General features: G+C 35.2%; 3 protein-coding genes, 1 long non-coding RNA gene and 1 other non-coding gene across 9 annotated transcripts; 2 read left to right on the forward strand and 3 right to left on the reverse strand.

Annotated features, from left to right (window-relative positions):
- Nucleotides 1–3,573: 3,573 nt before the first annotated feature.
- Nucleotides 3,574–3,646, reverse strand: TRNAV-UAC (transfer RNA valine (anticodon UAC)). The gene has a single exon. It is a non-coding gene; the product is annotated as a tRNA-Val (tRNA).
- Nucleotides 3,647–5,506: 1,860 nt separating this feature from the next.
- LOC113740521 (proteasome subunit beta type-4-like) lies at nt 5,507–9,987 on the forward strand. The gene is made up of 7 exons (XM_072073348.1): nt 5,507–5,642; nt 5,732–5,808; nt 6,105–6,181; nt 7,645–7,774; nt 7,929–8,088; nt 8,175–8,360; nt 9,610–9,987. The coding sequence occupies exons 1-7, from the start codon at nt 5,640–5,642 to the stop codon at nt 9,721–9,723; spliced, it is 747 nt and encodes a 248-aa protein (XP_071929449.1). The 5' UTR covers nt 5,507–5,639; the 3' UTR covers nt 9,724–9,987.
- Nucleotides 9,988–11,419: 1,432 nt separating this feature from the next.
- LOC113724529 (dephospho-CoA kinase) lies at nt 11,420–17,123 on the forward strand. Of its 2 annotated transcripts, none has more exons than XM_027247423.2 (6): nt 11,420–12,579; nt 14,472–14,641; nt 14,790–15,144; nt 15,257–15,417; nt 15,701–15,846; nt 16,628–17,123. In XM_027247423.2, exons 3-6 carry the CDS (start codon nt 15,138–15,140, stop codon nt 17,061–17,063), a joined length of 750 nt encoding a protein of 249 aa, XP_027103224.1. In that variant the 5' UTR covers nt 11,420–12,579; nt 14,472–14,641; nt 14,790–15,137; the 3' UTR covers nt 17,064–17,123. The 2 variants fall into 2 exon arrangements, with proteins under 2 accessions (XP_027103224.1, XP_027103236.1); XM_027247435.2 differs by having other exon boundaries at nt 15,260–15,417.
- LOC140029067 (uncharacterized) lies at nt 12,526–13,505 on the reverse strand. The gene is made up of 3 exons (XR_011833021.1): nt 13,001–13,505; nt 12,757–12,798; nt 12,526–12,658 (listed from the first exon to the last, which is right to left on the reverse strand). It is a non-coding gene; the product is annotated as an uncharacterized lncRNA (long non-coding RNA).
- Nucleotides 17,124–18,737: 1,614 nt separating the features above from the next.
- On the reverse strand, nt 18,738–24,486 carry LOC113724513 (bifunctional protein FolD 2-like). 4 transcript variants are annotated; one of them, XM_072073364.1, is made up of 8 exons: nt 24,220–24,482; nt 22,433–22,942; nt 22,225–22,307; nt 20,799–21,036; nt 20,382–20,565; nt 19,947–20,104; nt 19,596–19,808; nt 18,738–19,131 (listed from the first exon to the last, which is right to left on the reverse strand). In XM_072073364.1, exons 4-8 carry the CDS (start codon nt 20,910–20,912, stop codon nt 18,901–18,903), a joined length of 900 nt encoding a protein of 299 aa, XP_071929465.1. In that variant the 5' UTR covers nt 20,913–21,036; nt 22,225–22,307; nt 22,433–22,942; nt 24,220–24,482; the 3' UTR covers nt 18,738–18,900. The 4 variants fall into 4 exon arrangements, with proteins under 4 accessions (XP_071929465.1, XP_071929469.1, XP_027103209.2 ...); XM_072073368.1 differs by lacking the exon at nt 22,433–22,942; XM_027247408.2 differs by lacking the exons at nt 22,225–22,307; nt 22,433–22,942 and having other exon boundaries at nt 24,220–24,486.
- Between the last annotated feature and the right edge of the window lie 1,622 nt (nt 24,487–26,108).

Raw genomic sequence — 26,108 nt, forward strand, 5'->3', positions numbered from 1 at the left:
TTTGAAATGTTGCCAACAATCCTTTTGGCTTTTAGTAGTCATACGGATCTTGTGCGCATGGCCCACCAAAAGGGTCAGATGTTTGAGTGGGTGGTGACGAAGATTCCTCTGCTGTAGTAGATCCAGCTGTTGTGGGTCCTTGATCTGAAATTCCTTTGTCTTCTTTCGTTTGTTCCTTAAAATAATTCAGATATTCTTGAAGCATATCCGAATTTGTCATCATTTTTTAAAGAAGAAAATCTTGAGCCGGATTTGCTGCTTCCGTCACTTTTCCTTTTGAAGAGGTGTTTGGCCTTTGAATACTTGAAGAGGCAGCGGGCTTTTGAAGCGGACTTTTTTCTTTTGTTTGAACTGTCACTAATTGCTGCATGGTCCATTTGAGTTTTTCCCCTGTTTGAAGAAATTTGAGTACTGTCTCTTGGGAGCATATTTCTTGTTTGAATTCATCCCACCATTTAACTTTTAATTCTCGAACCAAAGACATTGGTAATGGTGCTTCTAAATCTTGCATAATTTTGAAACTCCAGTAAAATATCCAGGGTACTTTGAATTCTGTGTGAAATAATATTGAACGAGTATATTCTTCTCCTTGAATCTTTTTGTAATAAGTCTAAAATCCCATTAACACTTTTGGAGGATATATCTCCTGTTGAGGTTCATAATATCTCTACCAATGATAGAACCAAATTGAAAAATCCTTTGGGCAATGTTTATGGAATATAAAAAATCATGAATGATTAAATGGTCTGTATAGAAAAGCTCTATACCAGGCCTGTTTGTAATCCTGATATGTGAATCCTTCTGGAATCCTCCGTACTGAAAAATTCTTTTTTGAATAAATAGAGGCCCATTCTCCTAGGGAGCAAACCTTTTTAATTATACATTTGCAATGGGCTATTTCTTTTGGATTTGAAATTACTATACTGTCAGTGCATCATGCGCATGTAGTCGCTATAGTAAAAAAAATCAAAGGTAAGAAAATCACTATACTGTTAGTATATAAAAACGCACATGTAGTCGCTATAGTAAGAAAATCACCACACTATTAGTGTATAAAAAATTAATTGCTATAATTAGAAAATCACTGTTAGTGTACAAATTTTTTTTACACTAACAGAATTAGTTCATGTTACATAATGTGAATTTAAATTTGAAATTTAAATCATGCATATATGACATATATTCATAGTTGTTATAGTAAGAAAATCATGAAATCATGCACATGTGACATACATCCATAGGTGCTAGAGTAAGAAAATCACCAGACTATCCGTGCATCATGCACATGTAATATACATCCATAACTATCAGAGTAATAAAATCACTACACCATTACCGGCTGATACCAAGAACCAAAATGGCTGGTTCTGTTAATATTTGGTCACTACACAAGTTAATATTTGGGCAATGTTCATGGAATATAAAAAATCATGAATGATCAAATGGTCTGTATAGAAAAGCTTTGATACCAGAACCAGCCCAGGCATGAACAGAAAATTAAGAAGGAAATAAATAATTGAAATCAGGCGTGTTGAAAGAAAATGAAGAGAGGGTTTTGAACTTACTTGTAATTAAAGTTCTTGACTAGTCTTGAATTTAGGAATTAGGTGAGCATGGGGCTTGGAAGCGAATGTGAATGAAAGCTTTTGATCTTCTTGGAGGCTAGGAGAAAGTTTACAATAAGGAAGGCTCAGATCACATAGATTGATCGATGCCTGTCTTTTGAAATTCTACATCTATTTATACATGAATTTAAATGCTCATTTCATTTGAATCTTATCTTCTTATCTTTTTATCTTCGTAATCTTGAAATCTTTATCTGATTGGATGGAGCTATCTGTAGATTTTGAAATGTTGCCAACAATCCTTTTGGCTTTTAGTAGTCATACGGATCTTGTGCGCATGGCCCACCAAAAGGGTCAGATGTTTGAGTGGGTGGTGACGAAGATTCCTCTGCTGTAGTAGATCCAGCTGTTGTGGGTCCTTGATCTGAAATTCCTTTGTCTTCTTTCGTTTGTTCCTTAAAATAATTCAGATATTCTTGAAGCATATCCGAATTTGTCATCATTTTTTAAAGAAGAAAATCTTGAGCCGGATTTGCTGCTTCCGTCACTTTTCCTTTTGAAGAGGTGTTTGGCCTTTGAATACTTGAAGAGGCAGCGGGCTTTTGAAGCGGACTTTTTTCTTTTGTTTGAACTGTCACTAATTGCTGCATGGTCCATTTGAGTTTTTCCCCTGTTTGAAGAAATTTGAGTACTGTCTCTTGGGAGCATATTTCTTGTTTGAATTCATCCCACCATTTAACTTTTAATTCTCGAACCAAAGACATTGGTAATGGTGCTTCTAAATCTTGCATAATTTTGAAACTCCAGTAAAATATCCAGGGTACTTTGAATTCTGTGTGAAATAATATTGAACGAGTATATTCTTCTCCTTGAATCTTTTTGTAATAAGTCTAAAATCCCATTAACACTTTTGGAGGATATATCTCCTGTTGAGGTTCATAATATCTCTACCAATGATAGAACCAAATTGAAAAATCCTTTGGGCAATGTTTATGGAATATAAAAAATCATGAATGATTAAATGGTCTGTATAGAAAAGCTCTATACCAGGCCTGTTTGTAATCCTGATATGTGAATCCTTCTGGAATCCTCCGTACTGAAAAATTCTTTTTTGAATAAATAGAGGCCCATTCTCCTAGGGAGCAAACCTTTTTAATTATACATTTGCAATGGGCTATTTCTTTTGGATTTGAAATTACTATACTGTCAGTGCATCATGCGCATGTAGTCGCTATAGTAAAAAAAATCAAAGGTAAGAAAATCACTATACTGTTAGTATATAAAAACGCACATGTAGTCGCTATAGTAAGAAAATCACCACACTATTAGTGTATAAAAAATTAATCGCTATAGTTAGAAAATTACTGTTAGTGTACAAATTTTTTTTACACTAACAGAATTAGTTCATGTTACATAACGTGAATTTAAATTTGAAATTTAAATCATGCATATATGACATATATTCATAGTTGTTAAAGTAAGAAAATCATGAAATCATGCACATGTGACATACATCCATAGGTGCTAGAGTAAGAAAATCACCAGACTATCCATGCATCATGCACATGTAATATACATCCATAACTATTAGAGTAATAAAATCACTACACCATTAGTGCATCATGCACATGTAATATACATCCATATCCAAAAGAGTAAAAATATCACTACACATGCATGTAACATATATTCATAGCTATTACTATTAGAGTAAAAATATTACTATAGTACCAGTGCATCATGCATATATAACATACCTGCATACCCGCTATAGTAAGAAAATCACAAATAAGAAAATCAAACAAAAGTTAATGAATTGATATGGATTTTGTGTATTGGATACAACGAAACTTCCTCCAGTTGATATGGATTCTATGTATTAGATGCAACGAAGGCAAAGTGGGGGGGGTTTTTGTGTAGTCTCACCAATTAGACTACTTTGATTCTCATAATTTAATTGATATGAAAACTCTTTTAAGTAACTCAAAAGCAGAACCTGTCTTTGTTTTGATGCTGCCCAGGATCGAACTGGGGACCTTTAGTGTGTAAGACTAACGTGATAACCACTACACCACAGCATCTGATTGGCCATCCGTTAAACCATCAATCAAGTTTCTAATGCTGAATTAATCTTTATGAGGTAAACCATTTTTCCCTTTCTCAATGTTATCAAGAACCAGGTTGAAGTAATCTAATCATAACCTTGTGCTTCCAACGCCTAACTCAATTGGCAAGAAAATTAGCTGAGTAAAAAAAAATCTAGGGAGCCCCTAAACTATTGACAGTGCCTACTTTTGATACCTCATCTAAATTTTGTTTTTAGTTGGCCCTTCAATAATTAAAACTATACACTTTAAGAACTTTTGATGACTTTAGGCATAAATTTGATGTGATTAAAGGGGCATTTTGTCCATTTGTAATTGAAGTTTTCGGACTAGCATCAGAAACCCTAAAAAGAGGTGACCCTTCAATTTGTTAAGCACACCATTAGATTTTTCTTTACAAATCCTCAGAAAAAATTGAGTTTTAACTATAAGAAAAAAACCTTGCACCATGGTTTGCATATGGTGTTTTTTTCAGCATTTTAAAAGATTCACTATCAAAATCTTTTGGGTCATAGGATTTGTGAAGAAAAATGTAATGGCGTGCTAAAGAAATTGAAAGGTTACCTCTTTTAGGGTTTTATATTTTGGTCTCGATACTTCAATTATGAATGCACCAAAATGCCCTTTAAATCTGGCCAAATTTAAACCTAAAGTCACCGGAAGTTCTTAAAGTATGTTGTTTCAATTATTCAAGGACCAATGGAAACAAAATTTAAATCAAGGGCTAAAAGTAAACAACATCAATAGTTTTGGAACTCCCGTTTTATCCAAATTAGCTAGGTTACTACGAAGCTACCTCCTCTTTCATTTCTCTTATAAAGTTTGAATAAAAGCATCATTTCCTAAATAAAAAGTGGTATACGTTATCAAATTCAGGTATTTTGTAAATACAATGTCTTATCTACTGTTCTATGATAAAATTGCAATAAATTACTTTAATTCACACAGCTAATGCTCAGTGGTAACACATTGGAGGGGGTCTTGGAACTCAGTGCTCTAAATTTAATTTGTCACTAAAATTGACAATTAGACTTCTATGTTATCATATGCATATTTGGATTTACTTCATTTTGGTGTTAAAAAGTATTTACAAATTTTAGATGATTTTTCTAAGCCTAAAAATGTTTAAATTTTGTCTTCCAAAGAATATATAGTTTTTTTTTTTGGCAAATTTCCAAGCCTATGTTCTTATTCGGGGAGGACTCAAATTTAAAGAGTTCCAAGGCCACGCTATTAGTATTACTAGTCTTTTTTTTAATCATGCTTTATTTATATATAAGAGATGGATATTTCAAGCTTCTTCACATTGTTTTTATGCTAATTAAAAGCTACGCATGCATTATAATAGAAAAACGTATAATAAATTAACATATGGAGAAATTGTTGTTAATGTACATTTATTAATTAATTTTACTTTACCCATGGGCATATATCATATATGTATAGTACTATTTAAACATCAAATAAGCTCTCAAAAAAAAAAAGGAATCAAGAACAAATTGAAATATATTTTCATGTTGCTAAAAAACGGAACAAACTTTTTTCAATTTTCTTGTTATCAAATAAGCTCTAAAAAAAAAAGGAATCAAGAACAAAATGAAATATATTTTCATGTTGCTAAAAAACGGAACAAACATTTTTTAATTTTCTTGTTTCAAGGGGAGCCAAATTGAAATACTTTCACTTATATAGGGGTTCAATCAATAAAAATCAATTTGGAGAGCCAAAATGAAATTTAAACCAATTGCTTTTTCCAATTCCAACCCAAATAGGACCCATATTCCATAAACCGATCTACAACAACAGCCCATATACACATGGATCTAAAACCCGACCCGTCTGGGAATGTTTACTTGAAGGAGAGGAAAACTCTCACATAAACAAATAAAAGTGGTTCCCAAATTCATCGGCTTCCAATTTTCACTTTTCATCTTTCATTAATCAAAATCCAGGAAAAAAATTAACGAAAATGGTATGTGATTTTGAGTTTGTTTTTCTTGTCATTAGGTTATTTTAATTTGTTTATTCAATTAATCTTCTGGGATTTGGAAATTTCTGCAGATTGTGGACTCTTCTTCTCCAGCTCCCGCTAAGAAAAGCTTACTACTCAGTTCGGAAGCCGATTTGCAGAGAACTCAGTAATGTTTTCTCTCGCTTGTTCTCATTTTTTGTATTTATTCATTAATTTACTGAGTTATAGATTTATTTGTTTAAAGTGGAGGAGATCACTTGTTATCTAGGGTTTTTCTTAATTAAGTAGGGTTTGTGGTTAAAGCAATAAGTTTAGATTTTTTTTTAAAGGTAATAACTTTGGAATTTCTCTGATTTTGAGAGTTTCGTTGTGGGATTCTCATGTATAGGGTGGTTTTTTAGTTTAATAATTTTTGTGGGATTTCTTGTATGTTGAATTGAAATTATGGGTTTTTTTAAATAGGACACCTTATGTGACTGGGACGTCTGTGATTGCGATTAAGTATAAGGATGGCATTCTTATTGCTGCTGATATGGGAGGTCAGATTACTCACTACATTTTTTTTTATCTATATATGTTTCTTTGTGTGTCTGTGTGTGTTTGTGTGTGTGCGTGCGCGTGCAGTTGTGGCCTGCAGAAGTAGCTTTGTTGTGTGGGTGTGCAATGGATGGACATTAGTGTGTGAATTTCAAGATAAAGCTGTACTTTTTGCAATATGATTGTATACTCCTAGCTTAGCATTGACTTTGGAAGCAAGTTAAGCAAGGAAATAAAAGAGCTGTGGTTGCTGCTTATAACGAATCAAAGTTGATGCTGTGGACCATTGATCTGTAACTTGGATTTTGGGTCTGCTTTTGCTAACATTTTGTATTTTTTTTAGTTGCTCTTATTTACATAGCATTCTAAGATTTGAATAGGGCCGTCAAGTTTGTGGTCTAGTTAGTGTGGCTTTAGAATATTGCTCCAATGAAGTTGTAGAATGACTTGTTTTTATCATGTACACATCTTTTTTGTATTATGTACACATCAGTAGAGAATAAGATTTGGATCTCATTTCTTTTGAGAACCTGTCAATAAGATTTGATATGTGCACTGTCTAATTAGGTCTTTAAGTATTGTAACTGTTGGAGGTCGATGGAGTCAATTTACTGGACTGATTGAAGTCTTAATAGTAAAAATACAATATTGAAGTGATAATAGACTCCTCTTAAAAGAGGAGTACATAAAGTACAATAAATGTAAACACGAGAAAAAGCAATCAAAAGGACGGGAATTTAGATTTCAAAAGCTGTTTGGTTAGAAGCTAGATATCATGCTATAACTCCAAAGCAACTGAACAAATTGTTCCAGAGGTGTAAAACACTGTAATGCAATTAATAATCTCGTATCTTGGAAGTATTTCACTTAGAAAGATCAAAGAAATCAGCTGTACATTGAAGTTAGGAATACTATCAAAACAAGAAGAAAGCAAGGGGGTGCACGCTTGATAGAAGCAAATTTTGATAGTGAATTTGCAAAGATTTGTTTATGCACACCAACCATTGTGCTTCATCTGTTAGTAGCTTATCAGATCACATTAACTGAAAACATAGTAATGTTAAATAATAACTAAATCTGCAAAGCAAGATTGGTTGGACAAGTGAACCAGCTCAAACAACTGTCACTGCTAGGAGGACAGGAAATAAAAGATGTAAATGAAAATGCTGCTAATGAACCGAAAGAACCTGTTATCATACTTCACATTTTGGCTACAGAAACTCTTATTTGTCTGTCTTCATATGAAGATTGTTCTGATTTAGTGTAAAGTTGTTCTAGCAAACAATTTAGCAACGTAATACGATTCTGACACTCAAGTGCAATAATTTCTGTATTGATGGCATGGGCTACCGTGGTGTTTGTTTGTTTTGGATACTGCTGAGTCTTACAGAAATGTTATATACTATAAGGATGAAATATCCTACTCAAGTTGTTGTGTCATGTAATACAACTTTCCCATCTTCAGGCTCTTATGGATCAACCCTTCGTTACAAAAATGTGGAGCGAATAAGGCCAGTAGGAAAACATTCTCTTATCGGGGCAAGTGGAGAAATCAGTGATTTCCAGGAGATTTTGCGTTATCTTGATGAGCTAATGTAAGTGTCTATCCTGGTCTGGTTGAAAGGTTTCAGTTAAGAAACAATGAGTTGGAAGCATTTCCATTTTGCCTTTGCCTGTGTTTTTGTCAATCAGGTTTAGCTAGTAATGCAAATAGTAGTAAATCCTTATTATCTCTATTTCTGGCTGCAGACTAAATGATAGCATGTGGGATGATGGAAATTCCTTGGGCCCTAAAGAGGTTCATAATTATTTAACCCGAGTGATGTACAATCGCCGCAATAAGTTTAATCCTCTGTGGAATTCTCTTATTCTTGGAGGAGTAAAAAATGGACAGAAGTACCTTGGAACGGTAATCCCTAAATTGCATACATAAGTTGTTTAGCAATTACCATTTATTCAGTAAATATCTTCTTGAAATACGTGATGGTTCTTCAGGTTAATATGATTGGTGTACATTATGAGGATAATCATGTTGCAACTGGTTTTGGTAATCACCTTGCACGACCCATTCTTAGGGAGGAATGGAATGAAAACTTGACCTTTGAAGAAGGTGTCAAGCTATTGGAGAAGTGCATGCGCGTCCTCCTTTATCGTGATAGATCAGCTGTGAACAAACTCCAGGTATGGTTATTTTTGGGATAGTCTGCAATGATGATAGCTTCTTGATTGTGTGTTTTAACCCATATTATATGCTAGTGTTTTGTATTATTTCCTTTGATACAATTTTATTCTTTTTACTTGGCATATGTTTATATTCAGGCTGGTTTTTCTTCAAGCATCTTTGACAAAGGTTTTGTTTTTGGGAAAAAATGGGTAATGTCAAATATTGAGAAGCAGGAATCTTATCTGCGAAAGAAGTCATCATTACCCAACTTGCTTGTATGACGTTTGAGATACCTTTTCTGGTGCTTAATTTTCCAAATCCTTCTTTATGTTTCATGTATGAAACAAAAAGAAAATAAAATAGTTCTTACTAACGGCAGTTGGGTATCATTCTCCAATTACTGCTCAAAGAATTATTTTCACGGTCAAGAACAGTTACTTTGCTGGTTTTAATTTTTTTTTTAATTATCTTCAATGAGACTTCAGAACATCTGTAACTAGTGTCATTGATTCAAGTCTACATTTCAATATGTTAGTAAAAGAAGAATAGAAAGATTGAAGCAGAGGTGTCTTATAGAAAGAACATCTGTGACTAGCGCGCTTCAAAAAGGGTGCTTGGTTTTATGATTCATTCTTTAATGATGATAACCTCAGTTAATGTTTATAGAACTGAAAGGTGGTTTCAGGTAGAAAGGAGTCCATAATCCCATTGTGGGATTAACCTTGATTGGATTTTGCTTTTATAAGTAAAGAAAAGATACCGGTTCAGCTTCTACTTTATAGGCTTCAGTACTAAGTGAAACAGAGACTAGATAGAAGCACAGTTTTGGTTTTTTTTTTTTTAATGCATGTTTTCTTTTTTTTTTTTTATGCGGGTTTGTTTAAGGGAGGGTGGAACATGTTGCTATTCTTCTTTAAGGAGCTTTCTGTGAGTTGCTTTTTTTAAACCCTTCTAGAATTGGAAAAACTCTTAAAAGAAAAAGTAGAGGAAGCTGCTTGTCTTTCTGATAGCTTCAGTTTTAAGGTGCAGAATGCATCTGTTCCCTAGTCGTCCTCCGTCCCATTTTTAATTGCAAGTATACTTTTCTGAGATGTGAATGCTTAAATTTGTCACACCTTTTCCTCCGACTAGAGTTATATGTCCACTTTTATTTTTAATATTCATGTTTGATTCCATTTGAATGGATTTAAACCTTTTGTTTTCCCTTATATTTATTTATTTAAACCAGTTTTGGTGCTTCAACTCTTTGACTTGGGGAATTTGCAGATTGCAAAAATCACAGATGAAGGTTTCACAATTTCTCAGCCGTATTCATTGAAGACTCAGTGGAAGTTTAAAGCTTTCGAGAATCCAACAGTCGGTGCTGAGGGCTCATGGTAGTCAGCTCTCTTGGTATGCAAAGGAAATCAGTGTGTTTGGAAATATGCACTTGAAACACGACCTTTTAATGCCATTTTATGCAGTAGACTTGTGGGTTACAGCTCCCAAACACTATTGTTCTTCTAGCGGACTTATTTGCTTGTGTTTGTCACATGATTTAGAGACATTGATAATGCTCTAGACGGTGATGAATTTGGATTGATTTTGTACTTCAGTTTGTGAAATCTTGGTTCAATGAAAATTCATGACTGGGAATGGAACCAATCCTTATGCCTCTGCCAAGTCATGACAAACTTGTCACAATCTGCAATACATTCAAAATAGATTCCTGGAACCTTAATGTATTGCAGTCTAGGATAAACAGATTCAAAATGCCTCTTCTTTATATGCAGATTTTGTCCCACAATCTGCTAAACCTTTCGTCACTGGAGCGGCAATTGCTACCTGTAGTTCTTTACTACTAACTGAAGTAGCAGTTGCTTTCATTACCCAAAAAGGGAAGCCGCCATCTTTTCTTTCCTTTTTTTTTGTGTTTTTTCCTTTGAGCGAGAAGAAATAGCCATCTACTATGTAGGAAGTCTAAATTGTGAAAATTGAGAAAGGTTTTCAAAATAATGATTGCGTTGACTGATGATAGTTGTAAGAATTATGGAAGGAATGTATGAACTTGAAAACTAAAAATAATTCTTCGAATGAACTTGTTGAGCTTTAGCTCGACTCGTCTATTAAACGAGTATAATATAGAACTCGAGCTCGGCGATAGAAACGAGTCGAGTTGAGCCCTTATCGAATCGAGTCGAGCTCGGCTCGCGAGTTATCCAATTCGATTAACAGCTCTAGTTAGCACAAACAAAGTGAATGATGAAATATTACCAAGCGTAACTGCACCTATTATGTACTTTCTCAACTTCACCGGATTTTGGGAACACAATAAGAAAGAACTTGGATCGGTATAATAATAATACTACCTGTTTTGTTTGCTAGGCTAGTGTGATTTCTTTTTAGTATTACTTTGAAATTCCATGTCACTGTCATATATGATCGACTCTCTTTCATTTTACGGGAGATGCAATTGCAGTTTTCGTGAATCATAACCAATTTTGATTTGAGGTGATTTAACATATACGTTACTAAACGAAAGTGAAGATTAATTGAGAGATTGCTCGTTGAGTTTCACAAATCGTACTTAGTTTTTTTTTTTAATGTACATGCACCCTCAAAGAAAAACGACAGATAGAATGCTTACCAGTTGGTTTAAAATTTGTGAAAATTTGAGGTCTCGTCTCAAGAATAACTAATTTTGTTCTATTCTTGTAAGGTATATTTTCGAATCCTGGTTTAAGAAAAGTGAATGAGATTTCAGGACGGAATAAGAAATGGAGGAGACCTCCAACTCAAAGACAAATGGATTATCTGATATTGTATTACGAGTTGAAATCAGAAAATTGAAGGAGTGGATGGAATAAAGTGACGCGCGATTTGCTGATGCACGAGGCGAAAGCAGGTCGAAACTTGGACTCCTGGAATTGGGTTCTTGACATTTTACAAATGGGCTTGGACTTGACAAAAACATGTACTCTTGGGCCTAAGTCTGCAAATATTCGGCGAGTCCAAAAGTCCATGGAAAAATCAAGCTTGTTTATCGACTGAAAATCATTGTTGTTAAACTCGGACTGGATTGGTCGGTTTGACCGATCGAAACGTGATTCGGCTAATGATTCGGTCCGAGTTCTTCTAAAAATCCTTTTGTTTAATACTCGATCAAAAATTGAGTTGAACCGTGAATCGTCAAAACAGGTAAGAATCGGGTTTTTTTTTTTTTTTATTTGGCTTTTGTTGAATTTTCAGGCTTCACGAGTTATCCCAAGCCAAATTTCTAATTTGATACCTTGGATTTCACTTCAGCCCTAAATTTCTAAAATCTCTATCGCTTTGTTTCCACCTTCTTGCTACTGCCGATCTTTGTCGCCATTGCCAACGGCTAATCTGAAATCCCCAAGTAAGTTCCTATTAGAGAGTACAAGCTCTATACACCAATTTCCAATCTCCTCTCCTACGCTTTGTCCAAAGAGTCCAAACCTAACTCCCCTTTATATTCTGAATCAAATCTCGCTGTCTTCTCCGGTTCTATATCCAATTCCCGGCAGAGTTGCAGAAGTTGGGAAGGTCAATGTTTTTAAATTCGGACCGGATCGACCAGTTCGATCGGTTCAATCGCGATCCGGTCATGTGTCCGATCCGGTTCATATGGTTTGTTTGGATTGAGTATTATTTACCCAGTTTTATTTGCTTACATCATCATTACAATTTCCAATACACCTTTTTACCTTTCCAATTATCTTTTTATCTCACATACATCACATCACAAAAAGTGCTACAGTAAAAATATTCCAAATAATTCCAAATAACTTACAATCCAAACAAAACCATAGTTTGTGTTGATTTGGACCAAGAACCGGTCAAACTCATAAAAACCCGTTCCAAGCGTTAAAATCGGATCGAACCGTGAAGCGTGATTTTTCAATTTTTGAGTCAAAATTGACTGAATTTTCAATTTTGACCGAAATTAACCTACTCTTCGGTCTTCGCACTTCGCTTCGGTCTTCCTGGCGGCTGGCTCCTGCTTCCTCTCTCTGCAATTGCCGAAATTGCCTTGCCCAGTTGCCTCATGCCTGCCGTCTCTATTTCCTTCTCCCCTTAATGGCTTAACCCTAATCCCTAATCCCTTCTCCAAACTCCAAACTCCAATCTTGATCCATAGCAATCAGCAAAAAGGAAGCACCGAAGCATGAAGTTTTTCTACTCACCGCTGGAATTGTAAGCCGAAAAAAACTCTGGAATTGAAGCTTATACCAGGTTCGTTTATCTTTTTTCCCTTTTTTTTTTCCTTTCGTTGTTGAGATAACCTTGCATTCTCTTCCAACAAAAGCATCTCCTGGGAGCAGTAGTAGGAATATTACAATGAGAAAAAAAAAAAAAAGTGAAGCAGTTCCAATTACCTACACCGACAAAAATGCAGTACTATCATCATACCTTTGCTTTTAGCCGCTCTATTTCTTCCTTGAATAGCTGAGTCTGCAATTAGTGAAGCAAATTTTTGTTCAAAAGTCAAGATCATCAACTCTTATCCAACGAAACTGATGAAAGAACTGAAATCTCTCAAACAACAGTTTTATCATGTCCACTTTCAAATGTTTGACAATTTTTTCGGGTCAAGTACAAAGAACCAGCACCTAGAACAGCCTATCCAATGCACTTTTTCCTAGAACAGTTTTACCTTCCTTGCCCTGACGTTCTTTAGACTTCTCTCGAGCTGGCTGTCAATCTGTTGAAGTTCCTCTAGTGAACTTGATCCCAGGTCTTGCCCCAAAAGCTTTCTAGAACACCCCAAAATTCAAGAATAAAATAAAATCCACAATAAAGGGGCAAACGATGGATAGAAAAAAAATAGTAAATGAAGGATTAAAGGAGCTGGAGTGGTTTATTAATTTATTTCTGGAATGAATTTGGATGTTGAAAGTATAGGAACCCCACAAATATGGAGTCCATGCTGCCGCCTAACTTGCAATAGATCATCATTGCGTGGAATTTCAGTTTTGAAAAATAGATTAGCTCAATTGCATGTGTATTTCAGGGGTTTGGGCCTCAAATGATTTGGTTGAAAGTTTTGATTGCATCATACAGGGATTAAAGGACCTTTTGATTGTTTTCTAGACTTGTATTGGTTTTTGTTAATTCTAATATTTAGACAATTGGACATGTAAGTTGGATAACTATGTTAATGGTGTGTGTGTTAATTGTTGGATATTGCTGTTATGTTAATTGTGGTTTAGCATTTATATCTTATTCTGTGCATAGGTGTGTGTGTCTATATATATATATATATATATATATATATATATATATATATATATATAATAATTTATTTATTTATTGAACCGGAGTTGAATCGATCCGACCAGTTGAACCTCGACCATTTCACTTCACCGGTTCAATTGAGGGTCCGGGTTTTAAAACATTGGGGAAGGTTGGTTGAAAAAAAGGGTTGGAGTGATCTTTGTTTTATCAACTAAGTTAATGTTCTGCAACTGGCTAATTTGGTGCAAACTAAAATGTTCACTTTTTGAAGATAAATTTGCTTGTGCTACATAAATGCTTCCTTTAAAAGTCAGAATTGCATTATTGGGGTAAATGCTATCTAATTTTGATGTACAGATTCATTGAAGTATAAGAAGAAAGGGAAAAGCGTAAATGACCAGCAACATGAAAGCACTCACTAATTTAATTTCACATGGTCTATTTGTTAAATTTCAGGCAAAACACGTGCAAGAACTTTATTGGGGACTTTTTCTTTAATTCTTTTATTTGAATTAATGGATTTCCTTTGTTGCTTTCTATGTGTTTGAGGAAATGTCAAAGTTACTGAAAATTTTGGGATGCACCTCTTTTGGTAACTCCATTGTTGCTTCCTGAGATATGCAGAAATCAGGATGGCTACTTTTAGTCTATACTTTTAGTTGGAATTGCAGAAACTAGATAACTACCATTTTTTTTAAAAAAAAAATTTTTTGGCACAAGTAATGGACACTAATTATATTTTAGACGTTGAAGTTAAAAGCTACCTCTTATGTTGCTTGAAAGTTGAAATCAGTGTTCTAGATTGATATTTAGCATTCACTTATCAATTTCCTTTTTTTTTTTTTTTGCATTCTTGTTTTTCTTTTTCTCTTTTGGCTTAACTGAGGTAGGATGGAAGTAGACTGCTAACTGCTAAGCCAGCTCAAAGGTTGATTAACCATCTAGAAGACTGTTGATATTCCATGCAACTGAAGATGTCATCAAATAGTGAATCCGCCACCACCACCCGCAGAGGAGATGATCATTGAGCAACCACAGGAGTATCACCAGAAATAGCTCAGTAAAGTTGCTCTACTTGCTCTTTCAATCCATATTGTGTTCTCAAATTCATCTGTGATTATACCATGATTTTTTTTTATGACTTATTCTTGGTTTTTCTTCTTCGTTTCTCTGGTGCATTTGTGGGATCGGTTTTCATTGGGTACCAGCTATTTGATAAAAGTCCCCAACTGAAATTCAGAGAGAGGGGATCATTTTCTGGAAAAAAAAAATTTGTTATTGCTTATTTTAGGTGATTTCTAAATTAGAAATGAGAGGGCAATCCGGCAGTCAAAGTTCCATATAAACAACTGTGGCTCCCACATAGGGGGCTCAACACACATCGCTGCTTGATACCACTACACCAGATGCGCTGCTTGTTAGGTGGATCAAATGCCTTACTCTTATTAGATGACAACTGACGCTTCCCACAAACCCCCAGTCCACTACTAGCAGGACCTCAGAAGCAGATTACTTTCGGCTTTGCAACATCATGGTTCCCCCCAAACAAAGAATTCATGAACTGTGAGTTGTTATCATTGAAGACGACGGAACACTTTGTAGGACTAATGTAATTATTTAGTACTCGATTAATTTAGTTACGCCAAAAATAGTCACCCGATTATTGTTGAATCAGTAGGCTGGTACTGGGATTCTACTCATAGTAATAAGAAATCAATCGGTCCGAGAATGAGGATAGTGGGGCTGACCGGAGGGATTGGATCAGGGAAGAGTACCGTCTCCAATCTTTTCAAGGCCCATGGTATTCCAGTCGTCGATGCCGACGTCATCGCCCGTGTAAGCCCCACTTTTCCAATTCCTATTAATCGTTCCCGTTCGTTAACCTACTCTCTGTTTCTTCCCTAGTCAATTCTTTTCTTTTTCTTTCCCGATTGAAACAGCCCAAAATCTACAACTACTAGTACCTCAACTGCTATTCTTTAATTTCTTTCACTAATATATATATATATATATATATATTAGTCAGTGTTAATGATGTAATTTACTGCATACTGAAATTAAACCTGAGCACCTACTAGTACCTGGTTTCAACTTTCAGTAGCGCTTTTTTAACTTGCAGGATGTTTTGAAAAAAGGTACTGGTGGTTGGAAAAAGGTGGTGGTTGCTTTTGGGGAGGACATCCTGCTTCCTGACGGAGAGGTGGATCGCCCGAAGTTAGGTCGCATTGTATTTTCTGATCCACAAAAACGCCAGATTCTTAATAGGTACGTACTCTTTATTCTTAATAGGTACATACTCTTAACTGGTATCTGATTGATGTATATGGAAGCTTCCAACATCCGGATGTGACTAGTTAGCTTGTGGATAAATGCTGCGCCCCCTTTAGTTTTACATTAAAGCTTTGACTAGGCATCAGCTTCCTTGATGGTAATGTAAAAACTATCTTTGGATTTTTCATTTGTGATTTGCTTAGATAAGGGAAAAAGTTGCATTTAGATATTAGTGAAGTAATTATTGCCATGATACATTGATGTAGAGTGAAAACTCTGATGTTTGGTCAGTAGCCATGAACAAATAGCTTTTTCAAGTTTGGTGATGCTTTGAATATTGTTAGTTTGATGCTCAGTTAAAACTGTTTGACTATGGTTGGACTTTGCCTGTATCTTATCTAAATACGACAACAGAATCACTTTGAGTTGAACTCATGGAAAGTTCCCCCCTGCCCAACTATTTTGGGATATAATGGGTAGGGTTCGCAGGGACCAAGAGTTTATGTGCTTTGCAGCGGGCGAATTTTGGATGATATGTTACTAGTTCATTCGGTTGCTGCCTATTGTTCCTGTAAATGGTCTGCTGTGAAGTTGAGAAGTTTTCATACATATATATATAAATCATGTTTGGATTTTCTAGCTTGTGGCAGTCTAAAGAGCTTGTTAGATTTATTTCCTCTTTCTGATTCATGTGCATCAGTCATTAGAATTGAATGAACTGATTCTTTTGGAAGAACTTTACGTGAACCTTGACTTTGGCAATTTATGCAATTAGATTTCTGGCACCATACATCTCATCAGGCATTCTCTTGGAAGTGTTGAAACTATGGATGAAGGGGTGCAAAATTATTGTGCTTGATGTCCCTTTGTTGTTCGAAGCCAAGATGGACAGGTGGACAAATCCTATTGCTGTTGTTTGGGTTGATCCCGAGACTCAGCTCCATCGGCTCATGGCAAGAGATGGAACCACAGAAGAAGATGCTAAGAGCAGGATTAACTCTCAAATGTCTCTTGATCTCAAAAGGACCAAAGCAGATATTCTAATAGATAACACTGGATCACTGGCAGATCTGAATGAAAATTTTCAGAAGGTATTGGTCCAGGTCACAAGGCCTTTGACATGGACAGAATTTGCTTTATCTAGACAGGGTGCTATTGTTGCATCTATATCCATTTTTCTAGGCATCATCATATGCAGGAAATGTTTGTGATGAAATTTCATTTATTTATTGAGATAAATTTCATTTATTTATTGAGATAAATTTCATAAACTTCTTATTGTTGAGCTCAGCCTTGTGAAATTTGGAAGATGTGACTGATCCTTAATGTACTATATAATTGGAACTTAATCTTCTTGTTCCTCACCTAAAATAATGCAGAATGGTTTAATGGAGCTTCTGTTTCAGTTCAGTAATATTTGATACTTTTCTTAGCCCCATATTACCTGGATTTATGGTGTCACTGGTGATATATGAATTGGTAAAGAAAAGTGAGAGGGCTTCCAAAGACGTCTTACAGTATGCTGCTGTAGCTTACAGGATCATGTATATTTAAATTTTGTCCCCAGCTGTTACTCATTAGGTGGAATCATAGATCGGATTCTAGGTATATTTGATACATGAGACAGAGAGAGGGTAGGGCTGTGTTGAGTGGTAAGGTGGATGGGATTGTAAGTAAAACGTCTTGGATTCAAGACCTCTTACTTGAGGGGGAAAAAAAAGGAATGGATGTGACTTTCACTGAGTAGATTCCGATGACTTTTTTTTTTTAATAAAAAAAAAGACGGTTGATGGAGTAGATTTATGTGCTTCTTGAACTAAATGCTAATCTTTTCTTTTTTCCTGTATTCGAGTCTATTAAAATTTTTAAAAAATGGATGTGAGTTTCCTCGAGTCGAGGGTTTCTAACAAAATTGAATTTTTGGGTCACATTAAAATTAAGTTGTAAAAGGTTGTTCAGTTTATGTGATCCAAGAAAGATGCTCTTGTGCCTATATTCCCTTCCTTTTTTTCTTTTGGATCATTTGCAGGAATCAGATTCTTTATCTTTTTAAAAAAAAAAGAAGATGTCTTTTCTTGTATGAGCATCGGCGTGACTATTATTTTCATGTGCATGTAGCTCTTTCACGGCGAAGCTGGTCCTTGTCAAGCACATAATTAGGAATCTATACATGTGTGTATGGAATATGGATACGTGCAAGTATGCATAAGGGCCACCAATTTGCTGAAAAAAGGTCATGTTCTTGTCCTGTCTATAAATTTTTGAGGACTTTTTCATCAATCAAGGGGCATCCATTAATCAGTATAAAACTCCAAGGTGTATCAAATCTAAAGCTGCCCTCAAACTCCTCAACTCCAATGTCAATGCTTCCTATTTTAGCTCCAGGGATCCTTGCTGGAACCCTTGACGGCTTCATCTAACATCGATCCTTGCTGGATCCTTGCCAGCTGAATTGTACAACGAGCTCCATTTTAACCTTTTCCCCCCCTTAATTTTTATAAAAAATAATGGAGAATTTCGGTTTCCCTAATAAATCCCCCGGAACATGACAATGCACGTTATAGCAACCCATTCATGCTGCTGAGCATGCTGATGCAGTACTCTTGACCCAAGTTATCGATCCTAAAAAGCCAAATGCAGCAATCTTGGCGTCCATTGATTGATCTTTCCGTCTCCTCCTCAAGGCAACTATTCCTAATCCACAACCCCTATAAGCCGCCGCACTAACCCATGAACTCTAAACAGAGCCTAGAAAAAAAAAAAACAAAAATTCTTCTCGTGATTTCTCTGATTATTACAAACAACTAAGTTCGGTCTGCAGGATGAACTAAACCCCAGTATGCGAACGTGGCAATATTTATGAGATTAATAAAGCTCAAGTAATGTGAAACAAGTGATCTGGTTCTGATTTTTCCTGAAATCGATTTTGAACAGTATAGATAGATGCTCTTGAAAACATAGGAAAACGGTAAATTACACTTTTCTTCCGTGTATCAGTGACTGCTTTGATTGACATTTTATTAGGATGAGAAATATTAAGAAGAGGAATTATTGCTCAATCACCCGCTTAGCTCCATCCACGGTATTTTTGAGTAACATTGCCACTGTCATTGGTCCAACACCTCCAGGAACAGGAGTTATCCATCCAGCCACTTTGCTTGCTTCCTTGAAATCGACATCTCCCACAAGCCTATAACCCGACTTCTCAGTTCGATCATCCACAGCATTTGTCCCCACATCGATAACAGCAGCACCAGATTTGATCCAGCTGCCTTGTATCTGAAAATCCAGATTATTAGGTACTTTAGTGAGCAAAATATCTCAGCATGTCCATCATCCTATGACAAGATGTAACCAAGCACGTGATATTCTATCAAGTAGAATTGACAATCCATTTATCCAAGAAATTTGAAGGAAGCTACATAGCCCGAAACTCTGCATTGATTAGAGTCTAATCATCCCGTCATTTGAATGTTGGTTTTGTAATGTTATATTTGTAGAAGAAACATATGGTGCAAAGTCTCTACATTCAATTACCAGTCACCATCACATACAGGGTTCTAAAGTCAAGAGCATATATAAGGGGTTCTTCTCAGATAAGATGTCAACCCCGAACATGCGTGTTCTTCACTATCAAATTGGATATAGGACAAAGGAAATAGTGAAAAAGATGCTTCGCCACATATCACAACAATAATGATATTATATCACAGGGAAAAAGTTGTATAAAAAATTCTTGATACCATGTTCGCTTGTCCTGCTGCAGCAATAACAATGTCTGCCTCACGGATAATTTTCTCTGGTTCCTTGGTACGTGAATGCACTATAGTGACAGTGGCGTCTTCTTTGAGTAGTAGTAGGGAAACAGGTAATCCAACAATATTGCTTCGTCCTACCACAACTGCCTTCTTGCCCTTTATGCTAATGCCACTACGTGAGAGAAGCTCAAGACAGCCCTGCTCAAGAAATAGAGCCTCTCAAAAATGTCCAAGTAACGATGTAGTTCACCCATATAAGTATGTTGCATATCATGAAAAAAATTATGAAAACTTCTACATCAAACCGTTTAAGTGCTCAAGACCAAAGTATATTGCCTTAGGGGTGCATGGAAGGAATAGAGGCTCTCTGCCTTTCATTGCAAGCTTGCCTATATTTAAAGGGTGAAAGCCATCCACATCTTTTTCCAAGCTAATTTCACCCAAAACTTTCTCTTCATTTACATGCTTTGGAAGTGGAAGCTGCACCAATATACCTGCAACAATAGTGACAATCACAATCTCCAACTTGTCTGTCTGTCTGTCTGTCTGTCTCTCTCTTTTATTATTATTGCTTTTTAAAATTTACTTAGCATAGATTTGTGGAAAGCAATAATACACTGACAAGAAATGGCAAATCAAAGTTACGACAAGATGAAACACTAGTATATTGGATCTCTTGGTAACAAAATATTATGAGCTCAATTAGCTTGGTGATGAAACCGAAAGCTGTAAAGGTAACAAGAAGAATAATCTGGTATATAACTAACCAACCATGAACATCTGGATTTGCATTCAGCTCATGGACCTTGCCGATTAATTCGGCTTCAGACACTTGCTCTGGAAGGTTGATGTCAAAGGACTTGATCCCAACCTCAGCACATGCCTTCCTCTTCATACTCACGTAGCTTTGAGAGTCCTTCCTATGTCCCACTATGACCACGGCCAATCCTGGGACCTGTTTATCACCCAAATTCCACACAAAATCAGGCCAATTTATGCCCTTTTTGTTAAGCTCACCTCTATCTACCTATCCAAATAAGATAATCAAAGGACCATATATTAACTTTGTTGGAAAATGTTATCGTTTCAATTTTCAAGCAAGAAAATTTTGCTGAAATTCTTGCTGCCATTTTCTCAAACACTACACAGAAGAAAGAAAGAAAGAAAGAAAGAGCGCCAAGTTCAGACCTTGCCGTACTTCTGGGACAGTTGACGAACTTCATCGGCGACTTCGGACCGTATAGTATGAGCTACTGCTTTGCCGTCGATGACGGTTGCCTTGTGATCCGACGACGATGCCATACTTGCTCCAAATCAAAATTTTCAGACTAGTCTTCTTGCCCACACAAATTTCAGTACTCCTGCTTGAGTTTGAGTGGAGATTCCGTTCACTTTAGGATTTTCAGCTATGTTTTCATACTCGGACCTGACATCGATTCGGCCGAACTCAGGGGTCAGGGTTTAATGGGTTCAACCGGAGTCATTCGGAGGTCGAACCGGATGACGTCATAAATACGTCATAAATGTATATGTGTATATCTATATATATATATATATATATATATATATATATATATATATCTTTTTCCTGCAAATCAAATTTATAAAATATAACCAAGAAGCTGTGATCCAAATCCATATCCAATTCACCAAATCGAACATGTTTAATTTGAACATCCTTAATTTGCTTCCAAAGATTGTTAAGCAATTTTGTGGAAGACTTTGTAGTACATACTAAGCTATACTTAGATTGATATGTATTCAGCTGCAATACATAAAGATAACAGAAAACAAACAAGAAAAAGTCAGTTTAATACATTCTCGCTACATTTACATAATTTGATGACATCTTCAGTTGCATGGTCAATCAATAGAGTCTTCTAGATGGTTAATCAACCTTTGAGCTGGCTTAGCAGTTAGCAGTCTACTTCCATCCTACCTCAGTTAAGCCAAAAGAGAAAAAGAAAAACAAGAATGCAAAAAAAAAAAAAAAGGAAATTGATAAGTGAATGCTAAATATCAATCTAGAACACTGATTTCAACTTTCAAGCAACATAAGAGGTAGCTTTTAACTTCAACGTCTAAAATATAATTAGTGTCCATTACTTGTGCCAAAAAATTTTTTTTTTAAAAAAAATGGTAGTTATCTAGTTTCTGCAATTCCAACTAAAAGTATAGACTAAAAGTAGCCATCCTGATTTCTGCATATCTCAGGAAGCAACAATGGAGTTACCAAAAGAGGTGCATCCCAAAATTTTCAGTAACTTTGACATTTCCTCAAACACATAGAAAGCAACAAAGGAAATCCATTAATTCAAATAAAAGAATTAAAGAAAAAGTCCCCAATAAAGTTCTTGCACGTGTTTTGCCTGAAATTTAACAAATAGACCATGTGAAATTAAATTAGTGAGTGCTTTCATGTTGCTGGTCATTTACGCTTTTCCCTTTCTTCTTATACTTCAATGAATCTGTACATCAAAATTAGATAGCATTTACCCCAATAATGCAATTCTGACTTTTAAAGGATGCATTTATGTAGCTCAAGCAAATTTATCTTCAAAAAGTGAACATTTTAGTTTGCACCAAATTAGCCAGTTGCAGAACATTAACTTACTTGATTAAACAAAGATCACTCCAACCCTTTTTTTCAACCAACCTTCCCAACTTCTGCAACTCTGCCGGGGATCGTATGGAGGACTGGAGAAGACAGCAGGAATTGATTCAGAATATATAGGGAGTTAGGTTTGGACTCTTTGGACAAAGCGTAGGAGAGGAGACTGGAAATTGGTGTATAGAGCTTGTACTCTCTAGTGGGAACTTACTTGGTGATTTCAGATGAGCCGTCGGCAATGGCGACAAAGATCGGCGGCGGCAAGAAGGTGGAAACAAAGCGACGGATTTTAGAAATTTAGGGCTGAAGTGAAGTCCGAGGTGTCAAATTAGGAATTTGGCTTGGGATAACCAGTGGAGCCTAGGGGTGGCAATGGGGCGGGGTGGGGTGGGGGATCCTCTGTGTCTGTGGAATTCTCTTATTCTTGGAGGAGTAAAAAATGGACAGAAGTACCTTGGAACGGTAATCCCTAAATTGCATACATAATTTGTTTAGCAATTACCATTTATTCAGTAGATATCTTCTTGACATACGTGATGGTTCTTCAGGTTAATATGGTTGGTGTACATTATGAGGACAATCATGTTGCAACTGGTTTTGGTAATCACCTTGCACGACCCATTCTCAGGGAGGAATGGAATGAAAACTTGACCCTTGAAGAAGGTGTCAAGCTATTGGAGAAGTGCATGCGCGTCCTCCTCTATCGTGATAGATCGATCAGCTGTGAACAAACTCCAGGCATGGTTATTTTTGGGATAGTCTACAATGATGATAGCTTCTTGATTGTGTGTTTTAACCCATATTATATGCTAGCGTTTCGTATTATTTCCTTTGATGCAATTTTATTCTTTTTACTTGGTATATGTTTATATTCGGGCTGGTTTTTCTTCAAGCATCTTTGACAAAGGTTTTGTTTTTGGTAAAAAAAATGGGTAATGTCAAATATTGAGAAGCAGGAATCTTGTCTGTGAAAGAAGTCATCATAACCCAACTTGCTTATATGACGTTGTTATATTTGAGATACCTTTCTGGTGCTTAATTTTCCAAATCCTGCTCTATGTTTCATGTATGAAACAAAAAGAACATAAAATAGATCTTACTAACAGCAGTTGTGTATCAGTCTTAGGGGTGAGCATTCGGTGCAAATGCGGTAAATCGGTGCGCTGAATTCGGTTTTTTCGGTTATTGCACCTATAGAAATCTAAACCATTTTCATTTTCGAATTGGGCATTACCGAATTCATGCGGTACCCGATTTCAAATTCGAAAACGGTAATGAATTCGGTCTAACCGAATTCATCTGTTATGTAAAAAAAAACCCTGAAGCAAATTAAGAGAATATATAAAACCAATCTTTATAGTTCAGCAACTACCAACCCCCGCAAGCCATGAGAAAGCTACAAATATTAGACTGAAAATATGTAAAGAAGCTAGACACATGTAGGCCTTCTACTGGTTTGTAGTTATAAAAGCTAAATTGCTCTCTTCGATATGTTCTAGACTTGCTCCAATGCTTTCCATTACTTATTCAGGAGCTGATTACTTGTATTGAGCTTATTAAGGTGACCTTTCTGCTTATTTATACATAGATGTTTCTTCTTTTACACATTGCAGAAATTCATATCCAGAATCCTAGGTACAACTTCTGGAGCCGTATTTTCACTAGATGTGCACCAGAGATTGAGAATCTCCACGGACAAGGAGGTAAAATTTTCAGTTTAGCAAGTTTTTTCCTTTTTAATTTTTCTAACGGGTAAAAGGTGGAATTTTTCCCCAAGGCCGTGACTTTTAAACACTGCACAACTGGAGAGAGCTTTCTTGTGTATAAAATACAAAGCTTATGTTATATCACACCTAATCTAAACTACTACAGCAGTTAGAGTTTGCAAGTGGAAGCTCAGATTTCGTCCCCTTATCAATTCAGGATAACAAATTTCCTAGTCGATCTTGGCCCATTTTAATGCCAGAGACACAGAGCCAAAAACAGAGGAGCACTTACCTAAGCGAGCCAGAGATGAGCAGTGATGAACCAGCGATGAACCAGTGAGATCTTGGTGCTTCGTCTTCGACACTCGGCAGCGATGAACCAGCACGGCAGGACACAGCCGACAGGAGACGTAAAGTGCGGCGGACTGGCGGATGCCGGAGAGGCGGAGAGCAGCTTCGATTTGGGAATTGGGACTTGGGACTTGGGAGTGTTAGTGAGAGCCCTAGGCGACGGCAGTCACGGCACTATGCAATATTGCAAATTTGCAATGATTGTTTTCTCACTTTTCATCAGCTGAAGATGAAATCCGAATTTTCCCAAATGAAGTGATTTTGTAATTTTTAATTTATAAATTGGGGCTCCTAAATTATAATACATTCATTATGCTCCTCAATGATTTAAACATTTATTACTCATTTGATCCCAAATTTATTCATAATTGAACACATTACTTATGTTCAAATTATTTTGTGGTTTAATTGGCATTTATTTGATCACTTATACCTAAAATCCTTGGTCTATGATTTAAGAAACACATAAAAAGTGATTAATTTAAACTAATTTAGTTAGAAGTTATAATGAATTTATAATTTACACTGATTAGTAATAAGTAATATTAGTTACAAACTTACAAATTACAATGAATCAATGATTAGTGATAAGTTACATTAGTTACAAACTTATAATTTATTTCAAATCAAAATAAAACTTATTTACTTGATTTGCAACTCACATGCATTCACTTACACTGTTTAGTTATTTTGTCTATACTTAAAGCCTTAAGATTAGTAAATAGATAATATGAATTTTAACTTATTTGATCACTTATACCTACAATCATTAATTTATGATTTAAGGAACACATAAAAAGTGATTAATTTAAACTAGAATAAACCTTAGACTATACAATGATTAGTAATAATTTATGAATTTATAATTTACAATGATTAATACTAAGTAATATTAGTTACAAACTTACAAATTACAATTATTAGTGATAAGTTATGTTAGTTACAAATTTATAATTTATTTCAAATCAAAATTAAACTTATTTACTTACATATGTTATTGTGAAAGTCAATATACTAATACATTGATGTGCAATTCATATACATTCACTTACACTGCTTATTTGTCTTATCTATACTTAAAGCCTTAAGATTAGTGAATATGTAATGTAAATTTAGAGTACAATAATACTTGCAAGTTATAGATTACGCATTCAAATATTCAATAATTCAAATATGAATGATGTATCAAATTACCAATATCTAAATTCTAATTACTAATTATGTTTATTGTTTAATATTTAGTATTATACATATATGTATTAATTATTATCTAATTCTAGTCATGTTAGTATGTTACTCATGTATAAAATAATTAGTTATCTTATATTGTAATGTATTACTATGCATTATTGTAGTCATATAACAATTAATAAATACTAAAATAATATAAATATATTGTACATTATTATATATTATTAGTATTATAAGTACATGATATGATGATAATATCATTTACTAATTATTATTAATAGCATTTACCTATATAATATAATAAAGTATTAGTAGTATATACTAATACTAAATAACATTTATCTATATATTATATAATTTTATATATCAATTTGGTATTCGAATGCGCGGTAATGCGGTACCCGATTTCAATTACCGAATTTTGAATTCGAAATCGGTTATTACCAAATTCATAATCTCGTTACCTATTTTATACCATATTAGAATTCGGTGAATTCGGTATATACCGAATTGATACCGAATTACCAAATACCCGATTTCAAATTACCGAATTGAATTTGAAATCGATTATGAATTCGGTTCAAACCGAATCTGCTCACCCCTACTTTTAATGCCATTTTATGCAGTTGACTTGTGGGT

The sequence above is a fragment of the Coffea arabica genome, chromosome 1c (assembly GCF_036785885.1).
Source record: "Coffea arabica cultivar ET-39 chromosome 1c, Coffea Arabica ET-39 HiFi, whole genome shotgun sequence".
In the NCBI taxonomy this organism is placed as follows: domain Eukaryota; kingdom Viridiplantae; phylum Streptophyta; class Magnoliopsida; order Gentianales; family Rubiaceae; genus Coffea; species Coffea arabica.

Excerpts from the sequence above, each read along its gene's own strand:
- LOC113740521 (XM_072073348.1), top strand. Across the intron at positions 8,089-8,174 it reads GACAGAAGTACCTTGGAACG|GTTAATATGATTGGTGTACA; the intron begins GTAATCCCTAAA and ends ATGGTTCTTCAG. Across the intron at positions 8,361-9,609 it reads CAGCTGTGAACAAACTCCAG|ATTGCAAAAATCACAGATGA; the intron begins GTATGGTTATTT and ends GGGAATTTGCAG.
- LOC113724529 (XM_027247423.2), top strand. Across the intron at positions 15,418-15,700 it reads ATGCCGACGTCATCGCCCGT|GATGTTTTGAAAAAAGGTAC; the intron begins GTAAGCCCCACT and ends TTTAACTTGCAG. Across the intron at positions 15,847-16,627 it reads AAACGCCAGATTCTTAATAG|ATTTCTGGCACCATACATCT; the intron begins GTACGTACTCTT and ends TTATGCAATTAG.
- LOC113724513 (XM_027247408.2), bottom strand. The coding sequence starts at position 20,912 with ATGGCATCGTCGTCGGATCACAAGGCAACCGTCATCGACGGCAAAGCA. Across the intron at positions 20,105-20,381 it reads TGCAAATCCAGATGTTCATG|GTATATTGGTGCAGCTTCCA; the intron begins GTTGGTTAGTTA and ends CTATTGTTGCAG. Across the intron at positions 19,809-19,946 it reads TCCTTCCATGCACCCCTAAG|GGCTGTCTTGAGCTTCTCTC; the intron begins GCAATATACTTT and ends TTTCTTGAGCAG.